We start from the raw sequence: 20847 nt of genomic DNA, 5'->3' as shown, positions 1-20847 counted from the left end.
TTCAGTCGTGAACAAGATGTTGACACTAAGAGAAAGTGGAACTAAGGTATGTGTGAAACTTTGAAGAGACAGCTATTTGCTTAGATATTTGGTCACACCCTCTTCTCCTCCTGTTCACTCCTCCCATCGACTTATTCATAAATCAATGGTCATATGCTTTGCTTTATTTGAATTTAATACTTGGGAAATCCATGAGAAATAATGTCTTACTATAATGTAAAGTAGTGCTCTTATCTGTGAGAAAGCTAAGAGGACAAATATATGTCCTGGGTAACCATCACAATAAAGAATTTAGGAGAATGATCTACTGACTGGTCTCTGTAACTTGTTTCTCTTCATTTCCATTACCCCTCCCAGGGTATCTCTAGATTTTTCACCCATTCCTGATGGTGTTTGAGGATGAGATGGGGAGATGCAGCTTCTGAATTCCTTGTTTTATTTGCATACCTCCCACCTACTTAATAATATACACTTAGCACACATAATGTCCTTCCATGTGTAAAATCTTCTCTGCCTCCCACCCCCAGGAACAGATGCCTCCAGCATCCAGTCACTTTATTTGCCATGGTGCTCATCACACTGAACTGTGAGAGTGTGCTCATCACACATTAGCCTGTATGAAGGTACAGATATTGTTTTAAATCATTAAATCTGACTCAGCATCAGAGTGTCTGGCTCATATGGGCTCATTAAAGAGTTGTTGAGTGAATATATACAAGCATGAAGGAATGAATAATATAGTAAAATAATCACTTCTCTTTAGCTTGCTTGAAATTACTTGGCTTCTCTTACCTTTGGGTTTTTACTTTTTGAGAATTGTCAAGGACTTTGGGATGTTATGACTCTCTTAAGTAACAGGCAAAAATGTAATTGTATGAAGATTTAATGATATAATATCATTGCCAGCTGGTTTTAGCACTCAGGGAATTTAATAGAAAATTTGTAACATTATCTTTAATTTGTTTAAATATTTATGAACATCACTTTTGAGAAAACATATCTGGGGTTATTGTTTTATAGAATTCATTTTGGTGTGGTTTCAATGGTTTGGTAGTTCAACCTGTTTTAATAAATTCTGCTAGAACTATCTGTAAATTCTCTGGAATCTGAGTGGGTGTCTTTTTGGATCTCATTTCTGCTTGTCCCACCTTCCAGGGCCCCAGATTAAATCGGTGTGTCTGCCACAAGGATCTTGGGACATTCAGACCAGCAGTCCTCATCAGAGCTCATCATCTTCTGATATGGAGTCTAGATAATCTGTGTCAACATATAGGAGAAATCCAGAGAACAAACTGTCTGCCCAACCTGGGTCCGAGAAGAGGCCATTCTGGTCAGTGAAGAAGATCTCCAGCCAGACTTCATCTTCTGGCTGCAGATAGATGACTGTGGACCCTGAAGCCACGTCATGGTTTCCTGTGTTGGCGTCAAAGGTCTTTATCCGGTACTGCCCATTGTGTACTAGCCCAATTGCCAGATGCTTATTTGCCAATGTGATATCATAAGAAAAGTAATAGATTCCTGGGAAAGCACAGATGAACTTCCCTGTTGCAGGGTTGTAGTGCTCTCCTTCATTGAAGAGGACCTTGTTAAATATAATTGGTAATCTTTCTTCTGGGTAGCTTGTTGTGATGCCAACAGAAAAGGCAGATTTGAGCACGATGCTTCCACATCTACAAACACCAGGCAGCCCTGGGTCCCCTTGCTCTCCTCTGTCTCCCTTTGGTCCAGGAGGCCCAACAGGACCTACTTCTCCTTTTTCTCCCTCAGGTCCCATGGGTCCTTTCTTCCCAGTCTCTCCTTGGTCCCCTTTCTCTCCAGCAAGGCCCAGTGGTCCAGTCTTACCTCTCAAACCTTCAAAAAGAGTTTATAGTTTAATTAACAGTTTCTGTAAATATAGAGTCACAAACAACATGCCCACATACCCTAAATTGTTTTTCTCAGTCAACTTTCAACAGTATACTACTACATAATTAATATTTAAATAAATCACTGATGCACTAAAATGGAAACAAAAATTTCATCAAAATGTCAAGAAAATTTTCCTGAATATATAAGAAATCATTTAAAACCTGATTAATTTAAAATAAGTAACCATCATTTTGATGACAGATTACCTGCTGCTAAATTAGATACATATAGATAGTTATCTCTATAGGAGGAATTCAAGGAGCATGATATTATTCCCCAGAGTGAGGTCATGGGGGAAGACAGAACAAGATGAATCCTTAGGGCTACTTAGTCTTATGCACCATTCTACTTCTATCAGGATTATTAATATTGGGCAGAAAGTTTTGTTTGGGTTTGGAAAAACCCGAACGAACTTTTTGGCCAACCCAATAAAAAGTTAAAGTGAGATTAGCTCATATTTATTGAACATTTACAATGTATCAGGGTCAATGCTTTAGGTGCATGCATTATCTTCTTTAAGCCCTGCACAACTTTATGAACTAAGAATTATTATTACTTCCGCTGTAGATGAGAAAACTGAGCCATGGAGAAATTAGTTTGCTCAAGGAAACAGAGCTAGGGAGTGATGGAGCTGTGATCTGAACTCATGCCTGCCTGACTCTGGCATCTGAACATCTGGGGCAGTGGCCAGAGTGTCATTTGTAAAGTGCACCACAGTAGGGGCTCTTCAATATGTCATGATAACCAAACAACAGTGACTGCCACCACTGTGCAGGAGTTCATTTTTGAAGGAGAAAACTGAATCCCAGAAGGGTGAAGAAACTTGCTTCAGTAGCAAGACTAGGACTGGAATCCAAGTCTTAGCCTAATGATGTTTCTCCTTCATCAAAATGCCTCTTACTTTTGGGGCTGAAATAAAAAACCTTTAATTCTTTTTGGCTCTACAGCTAAATGGTTGTATTATTTTAGGCAAGTCCTTTACTTTCTCTGGGTCTCCATATTTGTAGAAAATACATAAGGGCTGTGAAGGGATTTCAACAAATTCAAAATCATCATACTGGAATATTTTCTGTTTGTTCAGATATTTATATCTACAGGTCAACCATAGGCTAAATGTAGAGAAATTGTGACCATGGGTTGAAAGTGATAAGCAAAATCTATTTAATTTTTAAACCTTATATGTAATAACAGTGACTTAAAAGCATAAAATATGTCATTCAATTTTATGGCCAAATCCATTCCATAAATATTGTCTTGAAAAGTATCCAAATGATTGGTAATTTGTAATGCACTTTTGTAGTCAGGGAAAGCATATGGTTGTTATATTGTGTACTTTTACTCTTAACTATGTATTTGTTCTCAGGAACTTTTATTAAGCTAAACCTTTTATCTTGATAGTGCTTTGATATCATTTATTTGAATATTACACATACATCAATGTATGAATTTGATCATTTTTCAGTTATTTGGCAAATTTAGCAATGAAGTGTTCTGGATAATATAAGTTTCAGGAGAATTAAAGCTTTACCCTTAAAACATCAAGTATTTTGTTTCAGTAATTTTAGAAAGAGGTTGTGTAATAATTTATGATGCATAGAAAATGCTAATAATGAATGTAACCCGTTTTTGGTGACTAGGATCAGCATTGTTACTGGTCATAAGACCATCCTCCAGCTCTAGATGACTTTTGTTATTAAGTCGAAATTCCACTAGCCCCAGCCAAAACAAACTGGTATTTATTTCTGGAAATAAGGACATAATAGTCTAATCTTTCAGTGTTTGTTTCTTTTTGGTAGAAATGAAATATGAATACTATTTTACTATTAAATTAACTTTTGAATCAAGGACTACAACTTATACATTATTATTTTATTTTCAATAGGAGCTAACTTTTGCTGTCTTCACCAGTGACAGATGTATCAATAAAAAAACATTTTGGCATCAGTAACAATTTCTGCCATTAAATTTCATTATGCACTGAAATTTCTTTGCCTCTATAACTTTGGGCAAGTCACTTATTGTCTTAGTTTCAAATGCCCCATTTGTACTATGAAGAAATTGGATCTAAGTTCACTCTAAAGCCATTGGGAAAGTAGTAAACAGTGACTCAGTAGACTTGACAAGCCCTAATTCAGCCATGGATTAGTTAGGTGACTGTGAAGAAGGGGCTTTACCTCTCTGACTTTAGTTTCCCAGTTCTTGAAATGAAGGTGTTGGACTAGATTGCTTGAGGTTTCGTCCTCTTGAAAATTCTTTGAGACCAAACCGTAAATACTAAGATGCAATTTTACAATGCTAGCCGTGAAAAGATCTTTATAATCTCAACACTTGGATCTCTATAGCTATTTAATATTTTGAACTGCTGAGAGTTAGATAATCAGGGACTAGTGGTAATAATTTACAGTAATTCTTTCTGTTTGCATGAAGGATTTACCCTTGTGATAAAAGCCAATTAATGAAGAATGGAATGAAGGGATAAATCATTCCCCCTCCCTATTCAGTCAGACATATGCTGGGTAAAGAGGAGAATTATGGAGTGTTAGTCTATGCTTAGATACTGAAGCTTAGAGAGAAAGAATTTCTTCTTAGTTCTCCACAAAACAAGCTTACAAGGATTTTTTTCTTCAGTGCCATTTTTTTCCATCCATCCATCCATGCATCATATATGTATGTGTGCATGCATACATTTATCTAAACCATCTAATACTGATTGGTCATCCACTACATGCCAGGCACTGTTCCAAGGGCTGAATGCCATTGACATGAATGACACCTGTCCTACCCTCAAGTTAGCTGTTATGACATATTATGTTGTGATCTGCAAATATGGGCCATAGCTAATTTAATGAATATCCAAAGCCATATAATGAAGTAGAATAATCTGTTCATGAGGTGGTTCTAGTGTTATTTGAAGATATTTATATGGATGTGCATTCGCATTAAATTAAATTTTAAAAATATGCCACCACAATAATTGCTATAGACCCATGAGGGAGACAGATATTTTTACAGAGAATTGATAATTCAGTATAATAAACTCTGTATTTGTAATTTAGAGGAGGGAAGTTGGAGAAGACATATACTTGACCTTGCCAGGGGGTTGAGGTGGATGTGGTAGGGATGAATGAGAAGACATATATGGTATTAAAGGGGAAACAGGAAGCAGAAGCTTCCAACCAAGTTGTGTCCAGTTCCAGCCACATTAAAAGCTAATTCTCAAAGCCACAGGACTCTGTTCTTATTGTTTGTAAATGAGGTGTGCTTCTCTTCATTGACCACAAAGGCATTCTTACCTTTCTTAGCTGTTGTATATCCTTACTTGTGTATATGTATCAATATATATTGGATTTAAATAACTAAGGTTGGGAAAGTCTTTTTTACTTTTGAATCTCAATTTTGTCATTTGTAACATTATTATTATTATTGATTATAATTTTAGCTAATAAGGTTATGGCTGAAATTAAGTACTAAATGTAAAATTGCTGACACACAGTAAGTTCTTAATTAATGGTGATGATGGTGATGATGATGATGATGATAGTGACATATTGTAATCATGTGTTTCCATATTGGCCTCCCCCACCCAAATGTTTGCTTATCAAGTCAGGGACAATGTCTTGTTCATGTTTGCATTCCCTAGAACAGTGTTCTCAACTGGGGGCAATTAAACACTGCCCACCAAGGGAAAGTTGGCAATGCCATAAGACATTTTGGTTGTCACAATTGGTGGGAGATGTCACTGACATCAAATGGGATGCTGCTAAATGTCATTCAATGCACCAGATAGCCATCCCACAGTTAATAATTATTTGGACCCAAATATCATCAGTGTGGAGGTTGAGAAACACTGGTTTAGAACAATACTGGAGAGCAAGAGGTGCACAAAAATATTTGTTGAATGAAAAATGCATGAATGGATGGATGAATGAATGGATTGATGAATATGGGGGATAGCTGATCTCATATATGGTTAAAATTGTAGCAGTTACAAACATTCAATTTGCTCTGAATACGTATCCATATACATATCTTTAAATAACACTAGAACTACCTCATGAAATGGATAGCTCATTTCTAGGTTATTATATGGCTTTGGATATTCACAAACTTAGCTGAGACTAATTGCAGATCACAGTGTAATAGATAATAACAGCAAACATTTACGGAAGGCTTACTACATGGCACTTATTCTATTGAGTACTTTGCATGTATTATCTTCCTTAATTTCACAATGACACTTACTACCCCCAACTTACAAATAAGGAAACCGAGGCTCAAAGAGGTTTTCTTCTCAAGGATGCTGTTAGTAATTGAAGATGTCATGTCTTTCTGACTCCAGTGAATGTTTCTGTGACTCCTACATTATTGCTTCTAGACACAATAAACTAAAAGGGCCAGTAATATCTAACTATGATCCTGGTGTTATTATTATAGGATTTCAAACGTATTCATGATCATGATACAGCAGTAAGAGTGTTCATATGTGCTACCAAATAGAGCCTTTGAAAGATGAAATGTAAGCTCCAAATGAAAAGTTCTTTATCTGATGTTGAAAATTTACCTAAAGATACTTTATCTAGTGTTGATTAAGGGTCATAGATTCAGTAGCTTCTTATTTGCCAAATATTTTCTGCGTGATAAATTCAGCAATGAATTGGTATCTAATCTTCTGAATATATATTATGATATTGTTTCATATAATACCAGTAAATCACGTGCAATGACTAGATAGAGATGTATTTCTTAGATCTACTGACTTTTTCTTCCTGTCTTTTGTTCCACATTTTACACTCAGAAACTTGTTTTCAAAGATTGATTCCATCCAAATTTTCCTCTTTTAGGGTTAACACAGCCTTACTAGAGTTTCAATTCAGTTTACTTTGAAGGATTGCAGAATCTGGCAAGCTTCATGGGCCAACTTATTTGTGGGGAAAAAAGTAAAAATTACTGAAAGAGTAGGACACAATTGGTTGCTGTAAAGAGCAATACGATATCTGTATTTCAGCTGCTACAGGACAGGTGGGAGAGTGTTGAACTAGGAAAGGTAGGCTATACAGTATTATTGTCATTTCCTTTGTGACAAGTAAGCCTTTTGTGTCTTTGTTAAGGATATGAGTGCAGAGCAGGATGGCCCCTGTGCTTTTGGCTCCTAGTTCCTGCCTCTCCTTCATCTCTCTGTCTCCTCCCCATCCATCTGTCTGTCTATCCATCCATGCTGTCTCACATGCAGCCATTGCCTGCTGGCTGTACCAGCCCAGAGGTCACGGACATCAGATGTTCTAGATGACTCCAGCTCTGCCAGTCACTAGACATGCACTTCCATCTTCAGCAATTCATTTAATCATGCTACCGCTCTGTGTTCTCATGTATAAAACGTGATCACGTCCCCTTGAAAGAGTTGTCATTACGATGCAATGAGAATGCAGGTAGAGGGTTTAGAGCAGTATCTGAAGCATAGTGAGGACTCAGTAAATTGTTACGATTAATGAAGGTGAAGTTGAGAAGGGATTTAAAGGGCAAGTCTCATTAGAAAAAGCAACAAAACAAGGGAGCGATTTTCAGGTGGGGGTGACAGAGGTTTTTTTTTATGGAACTTCATTCATTACCTGCAGCCCCCTTTTCACCTTTCTCTCCTTTCCTGCCGTCTCTACCATCTCGTCCTGGAAGGCCGATCCGACCATGGGGCCCAGGGGAACCATTTGCTCCAGGGGGGCCTGGAGGTCCAGGTAAGCCAGGAATGCTACAGATATATCTTGGGGAGTAGCTGTCTCCTTTGAACTGATTACCCCGAGGTTGTCCACTCGCACAAATGGCAAAACTTGTAACATAGAGCAAGACAAACATCTTTGGCTCTGGAAGAGAAACACACGGACATAAATGCACCCTCTTAGGTGGGGTTTTTGGCATAACTGAACATGAGAATGGACATTTGCAAAAATTCACCCCAGGGCTCACCTCTCCATGTGTGTCTAAATACCCTGTTTGCCCTAATAATTCCATTGAAAATTATTAGCACTTTATTGATAGAGAGTTCTCAGTGCCCCACACAAGGGTTGGTGGAGATGAAGTCAGTGAAGATTTAAAAAAATTCCAGAATAAATCACTTTGTTGCATTTGCATTTTCTTTTCTGCAGGAATCAATGGTGGACTTTGAAAAACAATGTTTTGCTTTTGCAAAAGTACACATTTTTAAAAGGAAAATTAGAGATGCAAATGAATAAGATAAACATTAAAGTTATTCTCACCACTCACAGATAATTACTCTTTACATTTTGACGTATACATCCTTCTGGTGTTTTCTTTCTATGCTATGAAGAAAAGTGATGTTATGACATTCCTGCAAGTCTTTAACTTTTTTTCACTTAACAATATATCGTGAGCATCTTTCCATGTCAAAAATTATTCATAACATTAAAAAATTGTTGCATTTGCCTCTACTATCCTTTATGTACAACATTCCCCATTATAGACATTTGCTTCCAGTTTTCTGCTAGTATAAACACCATGATAGATAGACATCTTTATATCTAATCTTGGCATGCTTCCACAGTCGTTTTCTTAGAATTTATAGGCTTTTTAAAGCAAGAGAAAGGAAGTGACATTTTCAGGAAAATCATGTTTTTCATTTGATAATCATGTGTAATGCCAATTAGTGTTAATTGGAGTACTGTGCATGTCCTGAGTGGAGTTGTCTCAAACTTTAATTTAAAATCTGCAGGATATAATGCCCTACTGTCCCATTAAGCTGTTAGCACTGGGGCTCAATTAAAGAGCTGAGTGAAATTAAATCACACATGTTGCCACATGGTCTGAGTGAAGCAGGCAACAGATCTCTTCAGCTCTGATCTAATGGGATTTGGTTTTTCCCTCCACAAAGCCTGGCCACTGAGGATGATGGATCATTTATTAGCATCATATTTGGCATATAGGCTGAGAGGTGTGTAGTGTAGGCTTGGGACACTTGATTTTCTAGGCTAATGTCTTAGAGCTATCAGCATCTTGGGTGGGAGTATACATGTGACTCTGGGGTGGTATAAATGAGCAGTTATTGCATGGTTGGACCTATGCTTTAATAAGAAATCTGTGGAAACAACCTAAAAGTCTATCGACAGATGAATGGATAAAGAATATGTGGTATATATATATATATGCATACACACACACACATACACAGTGAAATATTAGCCATAAAAAAGAATGAAATAATGCCATTTGCAGCAACATGGTTGGACCTAGAGATTATCATACTATGCAAAGTAAGTCAGAAAGAGAAAGATATGATACCATATCAAATACCATATGATATCACTTATATGTTGAATCTAAAATATGATACAAATCAACATATCTACAGAACGAAAACAGACTCACAGATATAGAGGACAGACTTGTGACTGCCAAGGGAGAGGGTGTAGGGGAGGGAAGGATTGGGAGTTTGGGATTAACAGAGGCAAACTATTATATATAGGATGGATAAATAACAAGGTCCTACTGTATAGCACAGGGAACTATACTCAATATCCTTTGACAAACCATTATGGAAAAGAATGTGAAGAAGAATGTATATATATGTCACTTTGTTGTACAGAAGACATTAACACAACATTGTAAATCAACTATACATCAATAAAATAAAAAAAAGAAATCTGTGCAATGCTTAATGTATATCCCTGGTGTATACTTACCAAAAGGAGATAATCATAACATGTGGGAAAAGCAATTGGATAGAGTTTCTTTTTTTTTGACAGCCACATCAGAAAATTAACCAGCACACTGTACCACTTTTATAGCACCCATGAGGAAATTGTAACATCTTGGAATTAGATCCAGAAATTTGCGAGAGCATAGGAATGACAAACTGAGAAAAACATAGTGTGCACATGTAGTTCAAAATAAGTCTGATTCCTAGAAATCTAATTAGTGAAAAACTGAAGCAACTTATCCAAATATAGGCTCTGTATCCTTGACCACATCTCCATGTTACCAGTGCCCTTACCCCCCAACCGAAAAAAATCAAAGGGAACATTTTTCTATGCCCTGTCTGCTTATAGAACACAAACTCAAAATTATTTATCTTATTACTCATCTGGGATTAAGGCACGTTCTGAAAACCCAGCAGATCTGATAAACATTCCAGCCCTTCCAAAGGTGCCTCAGATGAAAGAAAATGGAAAGAATCTTTTATTCAAACCCTTGTCAGTTAAAACAAGACAGAATGATTAAATTGCTAGATCTTCCACCTTGCAAAAAACTGATTAGAGGAAGCTTTGAGAAGGGATTTAAAAGAGGAGAACAGATACATATAAGGAGGCTTTTAACCAGACATGGAATGCGATGCTGTAGCTGAAGCCAGGAGCTGGTCCTAAGAGGGACTTGAAACGATCTGGTGAGAAGGTGCTTTGGGCAGTGGCATCTCAGACACTGGTGGAGATGCTGAGAACACACATGACAATAGTTGGGGATCAGTCTATGAAGGAGCGTGTGGTCAGAGTTGAGGTTATGATGGATAGAGGATGCAAAAATTTTAAAGATGTGCTTGGAAGAAGGATGTTAATATTTCCAAGAGTCAGGCAAAGGTACTCAAAGAAAGAATAAATTAAAACAACTGAAACAAAGATATTCATTGAACAAATGGTTTGCAATTCTACGACAAATGCACTAGAATATTGTCTGCACAGTAGTTTAAATGCTGAAAGCATTCCTAGTTGAATACTTTGAAAGGCACTCAGAATGGTTATCCATTAATAATCCTCATCAGAATTGAGGGACGAGGTGTTGTGGCACCTGACCTGTGATGATGACATGATGGTGAGTGGCTTGGGTTGAGGCTTGGGACTCAAATCGTCAGGATGACAAAGGGGTGTGGGTTATAATGGAAAACTACAGTGGCATTATCTTGTAATGGTTCTTCATTTCATTTAAAAGTCAAAAGCCTCATGGTACGTGGTCTACAAGGCCCTACTTGATTGGTTGCCCACCTTTCTTACCTCCCTGACTTCATCTTCTTCTACTCTTTTCCCACTTCCTCATCATCTGTCACACTGGACTCCTTGATGTTTCTCGAAGATGCCAGATACACTCTGCCTTAGGGCCTTCACACTGTCTCTTCCCTCTGTCTGGAGCTCTCTTCTCCAAGATGCCTATATGTCTCCCTCCCTCATCTGCTTCTGCCTTTGTTCAAACGCTACCATTTCATTAAAGCCAACCTTCACCTCTTCATCTAACATTGCAAACGACCTTCTCCTATCCATGACGTGCCCTCTTTCTGTTCTGTTTTTTTCTATTCTCCATTGTACTCATCATCCTCTAATTTACTAGATTATTCTTAATTTTATTATGCGTTTAAATTTGTAAATATCTCTAGCTGATAGAATGTAAGCTTCATGAGGGCAGGGATCTTTGTGTTAGCCATTGACGTCTCCAACCATGTAGAATAGTGCTTAGCACAAAAAACTCAGGCTGAGGGCAAAGGAGATTTTGGGGGCGGGGAAGGTGTGATTTTTGTGGGAAAAAGACTAGATAGAAATTATGGAATATGAGAATATTACAAAAGAAAGAGGAAAGAGAGAATTTAAAGAAATATTCCTGGGGTCTATGGGTCCCTTTTGCAGTATCTGTTTGAGAAATACAGATAAAGGATTTAAGTTGTTTTAACTTTGTATAGTCTAAAGTATTTAAAATATTTATTTTTATATAGATAAAACATGCACCTTCATAAAATTAAAAAAAGATGTGCAATGAAAAGGAAATCTCTTCTCTTTCCTCTCAGTCTCCCAGACATGTAGGTTCCCTCTCTAGAGGCAATCACTTTTGCTAGTTTCTTGTGGGTCCTTCCACCTGTAGGCATACTGTATGCAAATTCCTGCACCTTGCTTTTCCACTTAGCTTGGAGATATCAGTATATAGACAGAGCTGCCTCATTCTTTTTTTAGTCGCTGTGGAATATCCATCGTAAGAATCTATTATATTTAACAAGTCACCTATTGATGGATACTTGGGACATTTTTATTCTTGTGATATTACAAACAATAGTGCAATAGATATTTATATGTATATTCTTTGCATGTGGTTTATGACATGAGCAGCAAATAGCATTTCCCAGTTTGTTTTTTCACTTCATTCATGTATTTTAAAAAATCTTTTTATCTTGAAGACACTTTTGGGGGTTCAATTTCTTGTGTTTAGAAGGTCTTCCCCACTTCAAGATAATAAAAAGAATTCTCCCACTTTTCTTTCAATTTTATTTTCATTTTTTCACCTTTAAAATTTGAGCCATTGGAGTCTTTCTGATTAAAATGTGTGAGGTAGGGATCCAACTTTATATTTTCAACACCTTGTATTAAAAAGTCCATCCTTCAACCACTGCCCCACTGGTTTGTGATGAATTTGGTTATTCTGACTGGGAATGAACTATGTGAGTCATGGCTCTATACACATTACAATACTTTTAAACAGCTTTTTGAGATTTAATTTACACATCATAAAACTGACCAATTTAAGTATACAATTCAATGTACACCATAATCTAATTTTAGAACATTTTTAAAACTACAAAAAGAAACATACACATTAGCAGTCACTCCTCATACAAAATACTTTGAAATATTACATTGAATTATGTAAATTTATGCAGAACATGTGCTAAAATGTATTATTTTTTTCCACTAGTGTGCTCCTTTGGAGTTAGAAAATCAAAGCTCTGGAAATATTGTTAATTTGAACAGATCTGTCCTGGATGTTAGTTGTAAATGATTCTCTATCCTATTTTTCTGTAAGGATTACAAAGTAACAGATCTTTAATTTTTTTAAATACCCATTTAAAAAATTATAATACTTTGTGGTACTATAGATTTCAAAGCCTTCATGTTAATGTATATTTTGAATCTGTAAGGCAGGAATGTAGTATATAGTGTTTTGTAAATATTTTAAGTCATAAAACCCTTAGTTTTTGCTAAACTAGCTATGGAAAATACTTGGAGAAATACTGAATAAATCAGTGCAAAGATTTAACTTCTAGAAAATGTGCCCACAGTTTGAGAGCTTTCAGTAAATAACATGTTTTTTCTTTATTATAAAATAAAATAAGCCCATGCATACATGGTCAACTAATACTTGACAAGGGAGCCAAGAATACTCACCAGGCAAAATATAGTCTCTTCAATAAATAAATGGTGTTGGAAAAAACTAGATATTCACATACAAAAAAAAAAAAAAAAAGAAATTGGAACCCTATCTCACACCACTCAAAAATATAACTCAAAATGGGTTAAGGACTTAAATGTAAGCCCTAAAATCATAAAACCTCTGGAAGAACACACAGGGAGAAAGCACTTGACACTGGTCTTGGCAACAGTTTTTTGAATATGACACCAAAAGCATAAGCAACAAAAGCAAAAATAAACAAGTGGGACTACACCAAACTAAAAAGCTGCACAGCAAAAAAAACAATCAACAAAATGAATAGGCAACCTATGGGGGATAAAATTTGCCACTCATGTATCTGAGAAGAGGTTAATATCCAAAATACATAAAGAACTCATATAACTCAATACTAAAAACCAAATAATCCAATTAAAAATGGGTAAAGAATCTGAATAGACATTTTTCCAAAGAGGACATATGAATGGACAGCAGGTACATGAAAAGATGCTCAACATCACTTATTATCAGGAAATTGAAAATGAAAAAAAAACCCAATAAGCTATCACCTCACACCTGTTAGAATGGCCATCATAAAAAGACCAGAGATAACAAGTGTTGGTGGGAACATGGAGAAAAGGAATACTGTACACTGTTGGTGAGAATATAAACTGGTACAGCTACTAGGGAAAACAATATGGAGATTCCTCAAGAAATTAAAAATAGAAGTACCATGTGATCCAGCAATATCACTTTTGGGTAGTATTTATCTGAAGGAAATGAAAATCATTACCTTGAAGAGATGTCTGTATTCCCATGAAAACTCTAATTCGAAAAGGTACGTGCACCCCAATGTTCATAGCAGCATTGTTCACAATAGCCAAGACGTGGGAGAAACCTAAATTTCCAACAACAGATGAATGGATAAAGAAAATGTGATATATATATTTGTGTGTGTGTGTGTGTGTATGTGTGTGTGTGCGTCTGTGTGTGTATAAAATATACAATGGAATATTATTCAGCCACAAAAAAGAAGGAAATTCTGTCATTTGTGACAACATGGTTGAACCTTGAAGGCATTATGCTAAGTGAAATAAATCAGACAGAGAAAGACAAATTATCTTGATTATATGTGAAATTTTAAAAGCTTAACTCACAGAAACAAAGTAGAATTGTGGTTACCGGGGGCTGAAGTGTGGAGGAAACAAAGAGTTGTTGGCCAAAGGGTACAAACAAAGGATCTTCCAGCTATGAGATGAATACATTTTGAGAATCTAATGTATAACGTGGTGTCTATAATTAACAATACTGTATCATACACTTGAAAGTTGCTGAGAGAGTTGATCTCAAATGTTCTCACTACACACAAAAAATAATAATTACCTGAGGTGATGGATGTGTCAACTAATCTTATTGTGTTAATCATTTTGCAAAACATATGAGTACCAAATCTTCATGTCATATACTCTAAACTTACACAATGTTATATGTTAATTATATCACAATAAAGCTGGAAAAAAATTTAAAATGTAGGTGGTAGACATGTAAAATTGTCCAGCTGCTGTACAAAACAGTATGGTGATTACTCAAAAAATTTAATATAGAATTATCATATAATCCAGTAATTCCATTTCTGGATATACCCAAAAAGTGAAAGCAGGAGCTCAAACATGTTTGTATACCCATATTCACAGCAGCATTATTCACAATAGCCAAAAGGTGGAAGCAACTCAAGTGTCCATCAACAGATGAATGGTTAAACAAAATGTGGCACATACACACAATGGAATATTATTCAGCTTTTAAAGGAAGATATTTTTGACACATATTACAACATGGGTGAATCTTGAAGACTTTGATGCCAAGTGAAATAACCCAGTCACAAAAGAACAAATATTGTATGATTCTACTTATATGATGTGTCTAGAATAATCAAAATTGTAAAGACAGAAAATAGAATGGTGATTACCAAGGGCTGGAGGGAGGGGGAAATGATGAGTGAGTGTTTAATGAAGACAGAGTTTCAGTTGGGGAAGATGAAGAGTTCTGGAGATGGATGGTGGTGATGGTTGTACAGCGTTGTGAATGTACCTAATGCCGTAGAACTGTATACTCTGGCAAGTTTTATGTTGTGTATATTTTACCACAAAAAAACTAAGTAAAAAAGATTAGGGGCTTCCCTGGTGGCACAGTGGTTGAGAGTCCGCCTGTCGATGCAGGGGACACGGGTTCGTGCCCCGGTCCGGGAAGATCCCACATGCCGCGGAGCGGCTAGGCCCGTGAGCCATGGCCGCTGAGCCTGCACGTCCGGAGCCTGTGCTCCGCAACGCGAGAGGCCACAACAGTGAGAGGCCCACGTACCGCCAAAAAAAAAAAAAAAAAAAAAAGATTAATTGGGATGTATGGAACCTACTAGTATTCTTATTACTGTGCTTTCAAGACACCATTTACTCAATCCCCACACCACTTTTATGAAGTTGGTGCTATTATCTTCACTTTACAAATAATAAAATGGAGAGTCTGAGGGTTCAAGTCCACACAGCCCTAAAAATGGCCCAGGCAGGATTTGAACTGAGCTCTTTTGTCTCTAAACACTTGGGTTTTCCCTGACATCATGTGAGGGAAACTGTAACATTACTTCATGGCAAAGGGCTCAATTACTAATTCAAGTTGAAAATGTGTTTTGCTTGGAATTCATTAGGAGGAGGATAGGTAACCATGGAGGCCAAAACGAGACATATCCTTGGCCTGCAGGGGAAGGGATTTCACAACAGCAGGGTTTGTCCTCCTCTGGCTGCACTAGGAGTTCACTGTGAGCAAGACGGGATCAGACCTGAGCTGCTCACACCCCAGTGCCTTCTGTTTGTTCTTCCTCAGCTCTCCCTTTGGGGCCCTGGTTTTCCTCCTCAGAACAGCTTCTTCTGTTGGCCATGAAGTCCCTTCCTTCTCCTGTCTCTACTCCACCCAGCATAGCCACACAACCACATTGTGTTATGACTAACTATTGCTTTTTCTCCACCAAAATGCAAACTCTATCACAAACATTTAGGACAAAGACTGATCTACAGTAGAGGCTCAACAAAAGTTGAAAGAAGGAAAATATTCATCAATATTTATTCTTATAAACATTTCATAATTTATAAACTCCATCTGCTGTATGTAAAAGGCTACGATGGCACAACAGTAATCTGTTCTAACATCTATCAAATATTTTGTCATCTACAGAGCAACGTTAAGCCTGTATCATCTTCCCAAGGACCCTTTTGTGGTAGGTCGGACAGGGGTACCAATGTCCAGAGAAGTCAGGTAACTTGTTTATGGTCACAAAGCTAGTGTCAGACCAGAGATTTGAACCCAGGTCTTCAGTTTCATGGATTCTTCTTCCAGAGCCATCTGTTTAATAAACTCAAAAGCTACCGTAATGAAATAGGACATTGCAGCCACATCTGCCAAAATTCTAAAAAAAGAGTAAACACCATACCTTGCTCTGGGATGGTGGGTTGCTCCAGAATTCTAAATCCACAAGAGACTGAGGATCTTTCATGAGAGCTCAGAGAAAATCTTGCTTTGGTACCAGACAGAAAAACAGATCCAAGTTCTCAGAGGTTTCCAAATAGTTGTGCTAAAAATAATTCTCTCTGGTAGTCCCAAAGAGCCAGAGGCACTGAAAGTCATTCGTTGGGTGAGGCTCAATCAGGGCCAGTTGAAAACCTCGATTTTGTTTGAGTTAAACCTGAAAGTGCCTGCTTTTCTTGACCGTTAGCTGTAGAGGCACCTCCATCTCCGTGTGTTGTGGCCTCGTTTTCAGATTTGTTTACTTAATTTTTTCCCCTCTTCATTTGTTTTCCACTGAGTGGATGTTTCAGGAAAAAAATTACTCACTGACTGGAAATTAGTTGTTAACTTAGAGAAAAAAGTTATGCCCTTTTTGAGCATTTTCAATGTAGAATCTTCAGATTCTGGAAGTGGGATTGTGTCTCATGAGATAACAAGGAAAGATGTCCCTATTCTGGGTAAATACGGCAGGAAAATGGTCCCTCATCCTATGTGCTACAAAATGAAAGAGGGTGATGAATACTGTACTGCTGTTTTCTTTGTTCTCTGAATGGATAAATGATTGGATATTTTCAGAAGACTAATAGGTCTTTGTTCATATAGAGAATGGATCACAACTCAAAAGGCAGAATGGTTCTCCAGACCCTATGACAACTCATCTTCAGTGCTATCAATTTCTTTTTGTCCTTTTGATACGAACTTCATGTATATCCTTACAAGAGCAGTATGTAATTCATGATGGTGTTTATGGAAACTGAGTGACTGAAAAATTTTGTTTTTATCTTGCTTTCCCCACCATTCTTCTCAAGCTATTAAGAATGCAAATTGAAAGAAATACTTCCAGTTGGGGAAATGGGCACGAATCACAAATTTGACCAAGAATATTCGTGGGCTTTATTTTGCCTTAGCTATCCACCCTCCCATCTGGAGGACATAGTCTTTTGAATTTATTGGCTGTCAAAAATCTGAGTTCGAACATAGAGTCATAAAAATAATGCCTTGAGCACAGAAGTGAGGCACAGCTTTTGCTAAAGTAGAGTAGGACCTTAATCAGAGAGTTTCCTCATCCTCAAAATAAAATGGCTGTCCTTATATTACTCAGCTATAAAAAGGAATAAAATTGAGTTATTTGTAAAGAGGTGGATGGACCTAGAGTCTGTCATAGAGAGTAAAGTAAGTCAGAAAGAGAAAAACAAATACTGTATGCTAACACACATATATGGAATCTAAAAAAACAGTACTGATGAACCTAGTGGCAGGGCAGGAATAAAGACGCAGAGGTAGAGAACAGACTTGAGGACACGGTGGGGGGGAAGAGGAAGCTAGGACAAAATGAGAGAGTAGCACTGACATTTATACACTACCGAATATAAAATGGATGGCTAGTGGGAACCTGCTGCATAGCACAGGGAGATCAGCTCGGTGCTTTGTGAGGACCTAGAGGGGTGGGATAGGGAGGGTGGGAGAGAGGCTCAAGAGGGAGAGGATATGGGGATATATGTATACATATAGTTGATTCACTTTGTTGTACAGCAGAAACTAACACAACATTGTAAAGCAATTATACTCCAATAAAGATATAAAAAAATAAATTGGTTGTCCTTGATTATTTCTAAGTTTTCTCACCGTTCTTAATATTCTCTCATCTTGTGCTTCATGAGGTGGAGCTTAAAAAGTAATGTCAGCCACTCTACACCTTACATACAAGTAGAGATACAAGTCACCTGGAAGGGGGTACTTGATATTGAGAGAGGTTACTCAGGTGACTCTCCACATAAAGGGAAGCACTTGGTAGTGGTTTGATGAAGGTTTTCCTTTCAGGGACCCTTGGCTGGAGAGGGGTTGAGGTTATTTACTTAAAGCATCCAGGGCCTTCTGGAAAGGAAGGAACCAAGGACCCAGCCCCTTCTTTCCATGATGTAAACTTAAAGAAATTAGTCATGGACGACAGGGTTGGTTTGGTCCAAAGCCTGCTGTGAAGAACGAATACTGTGGACCACAGAATGGAATTGAGAGGGAGGTACTTGGGAGTCTGGGGCAAAAGCATTAAAGGATTTGGGGGTGGCTGGTTTTGGTGGAGTACATGGATGAAGCTGAAATTTCGTCTGTCTTCAGTGATTCTGTCATCACAGCTCTCCTTTGGGGAACAGTGGAGAATTAAGAGGGTCATTATACTAAAACTTAGTAAGGCTGTAGTACCGGGGTTAGTGAGAGCATCTCCTACAAATGGACAAGCATCTACTAGATTCTGCACAATTAGAGTGTGGCAATTTGGTGGCAGCTAAAGCAACAAGACTAGTGGACAAAACTTTTGTTTTTCACTTTCTGCCTGGGATAGAAGTAGACATGACCCCGTTTGAACCAAGAATGCCCCTAGAATTCTTAGATCATTCATGGAGGGGAGGATTTAGATCTTGACTAGTCTACCTGATAATAAAAAAAAAATGGGATCCTGAGAACTAATTGGAAGAAAGAAAAATGTCATGACTATATTTGAACTTGAACTGGCACATAGGTCATAGAGGCTGAATTCTTTCATTAGTTCACTCCTAGCCTAACACCACAGAACAACCCACTGTCTTGTGTAAGAAGGCCCTGACTATCTGACTTGAAGGTAATCTTCCCACACTCCCCTCTGAGGTCTTCTAAAAGGCTGGACTAGAATAGCAGTCCTTATAATCTTAATTTCTGGGATGTCAGCCTGTGGATATGTTCATTTATTTGTATACAAGGGATAACTTTATTTTTACTGAAGTATAGTTGATTTACAATGTTGTGTTAGTTTCTGGTGTACAGCAAATTGATTCAGTTATATATATACATATATTCTTTTCTCAGAATTTTTCCATTATAGTTTATTACAAGATATTGAATATAGTTCCCTGTGCTATATAGTAGGACCTTATTGTTTATCTATTTTATGTATAGTAGTGTGCATCTGCTAATCCCAAACTTCTAATTTATCCCTCCCCTCCCTTTCCCTTTTGGTAACCATAAGTTTACCAAATCTGTGAGTCTGTTTCTGTTTTGTAAATAACTTCATTTGTATCTTTTTTTAGATTTCACATATAAGTGATATTGTATGATGTTTATCTTTCTCTGACTTACTTCACTTAGTATGATAATCTGTAGGTCCATCCATGTTGCTATAAATGGCATTATTTCATTCTTTTTTATGGCTGAGTACTATTCCATTGTATATATATACCACATCTTCTTTATCTATTCATCTGTCAATGGACACTTAGGTTGTTTCCATTTCTTGGCTATTATAAATAATGCTGTTATGAATATTGGGGTGCATGTAAGTGATGACTTCTTAAAGGGCTTTTCTCATTCATTTTTCTTTGGATTGGTACAATCTCCTTCAAAGAGCTTAAAAATGGGTAAATTTTTTGACGTCCAAAAGAGGTAGATGTGTTCTTATTTTTCTGTCTTAACTTGACCAAGTGTTGACACAATTTACGGGTGTTCATATTTGCTTTTTCTGTGTCATTCATAACTTCCTTAAATTCCCTTTAGTGTTCGATGGCAAGGTTTCTTATATTATTAAAGTATCACTGTATTTTTTCTGTTCTGCAATATTTGATTTTTTCTTCATTATTTTTCATCTTAGCTAACTTATTATAGTCTATATCTTCCTGGATTTACTCTTCTTCACAGAGAGAATAAAACCTTTGAAATTGTCTCCTAGAGCATTCAGACCTCAAATGTTACTAAAACTTGTTATTGCCTGTTTCACTCATCATTTTCACACTTATTTTAGAGACAGTAGCAAAAAAAAAAAAAGTGGGTAGAAAAATATGCTGAAGGAAGTATTGGCTTAAAGTAAAAAAGTCGGGTTCCATTTACACCTGCCACTCATGTCGAGGCCAAGGTCTTATTCTGTCTTTTCTAGGCAGACATTTTTTTCTCCTCTCAGCTTGTGCTTATTTTCCTGTAGCCTTAACTCACTTTTCAACTGAATTCAGTTCAATCTAGATCAATCCAATCAACGTTCACAGAGCATCTCACAGTGTGCTGGTGAACCAGCTCTCAAGAAACAGGTACAGATTAATAGCTTTGTCAGTTTCCTTGGTGTAAATACTTCCATCATGGCCAATTTCAAGCTACCAACCTGATATTCACTAAATGCAAAGTTGTGTGGAGTTGGCCCTTGCTAGCCGGTCTAAGCTAGATCAGCACAGCACTGGGAATATATATAAGCCAATTCTCGGTACTAGAATTATTTTTAAAAGAAGGTTC

General features: G+C 37.2%; 1 protein-coding gene across 4 annotated transcripts in view; it reads right to left on the bottom strand.

The window, feature by feature from the left end:
* Nucleotides 1-558: 558 nt before the first annotated feature.
* Nucleotides 559-20847, bottom strand: part of C1QTNF7 (C1q and TNF related 7) — a 137930-nt gene continuing 117641 nt past the window's right edge. For 2 of the 4 annotated variants that reach the window (XM_060298756.1, XM_060298757.1), the window contains exons 2-3: nucleotides 7515-7760; nucleotides 559-1851 (exon numbers count right to left, since the gene is read on the bottom strand). In XM_060298756.1, the coding sequence (XP_060154739.1) occupies nucleotides 1220-1851; nucleotides 7515-7752 (870 nt within the window). In that variant the 5' untranslated portion in view covers nucleotides 7753-7760 and the 3' untranslated portion in view covers nucleotides 559-1219. Of the gene's footprint in view, nucleotides 1852-7514; nucleotides 7761-13840; nucleotides 13946-16528; nucleotides 16545-20847 lie in introns of those variants that run through there. The other 2 variants (XM_060298755.1, XM_070045524.1) reach the window with 2 other exon arrangements.

This window comes from Globicephala melas, chromosome 5 (assembly GCF_963455315.2).
Source record: "Globicephala melas chromosome 5, mGloMel1.2, whole genome shotgun sequence".
NCBI lineage: Eukaryota > Metazoa > Chordata > Mammalia > Artiodactyla > Delphinidae > Globicephala > Globicephala melas.
Note: the sequence above shows the minus strand (reverse complement) of the source record. Positions and strands in the feature narration are given on the sequence as shown.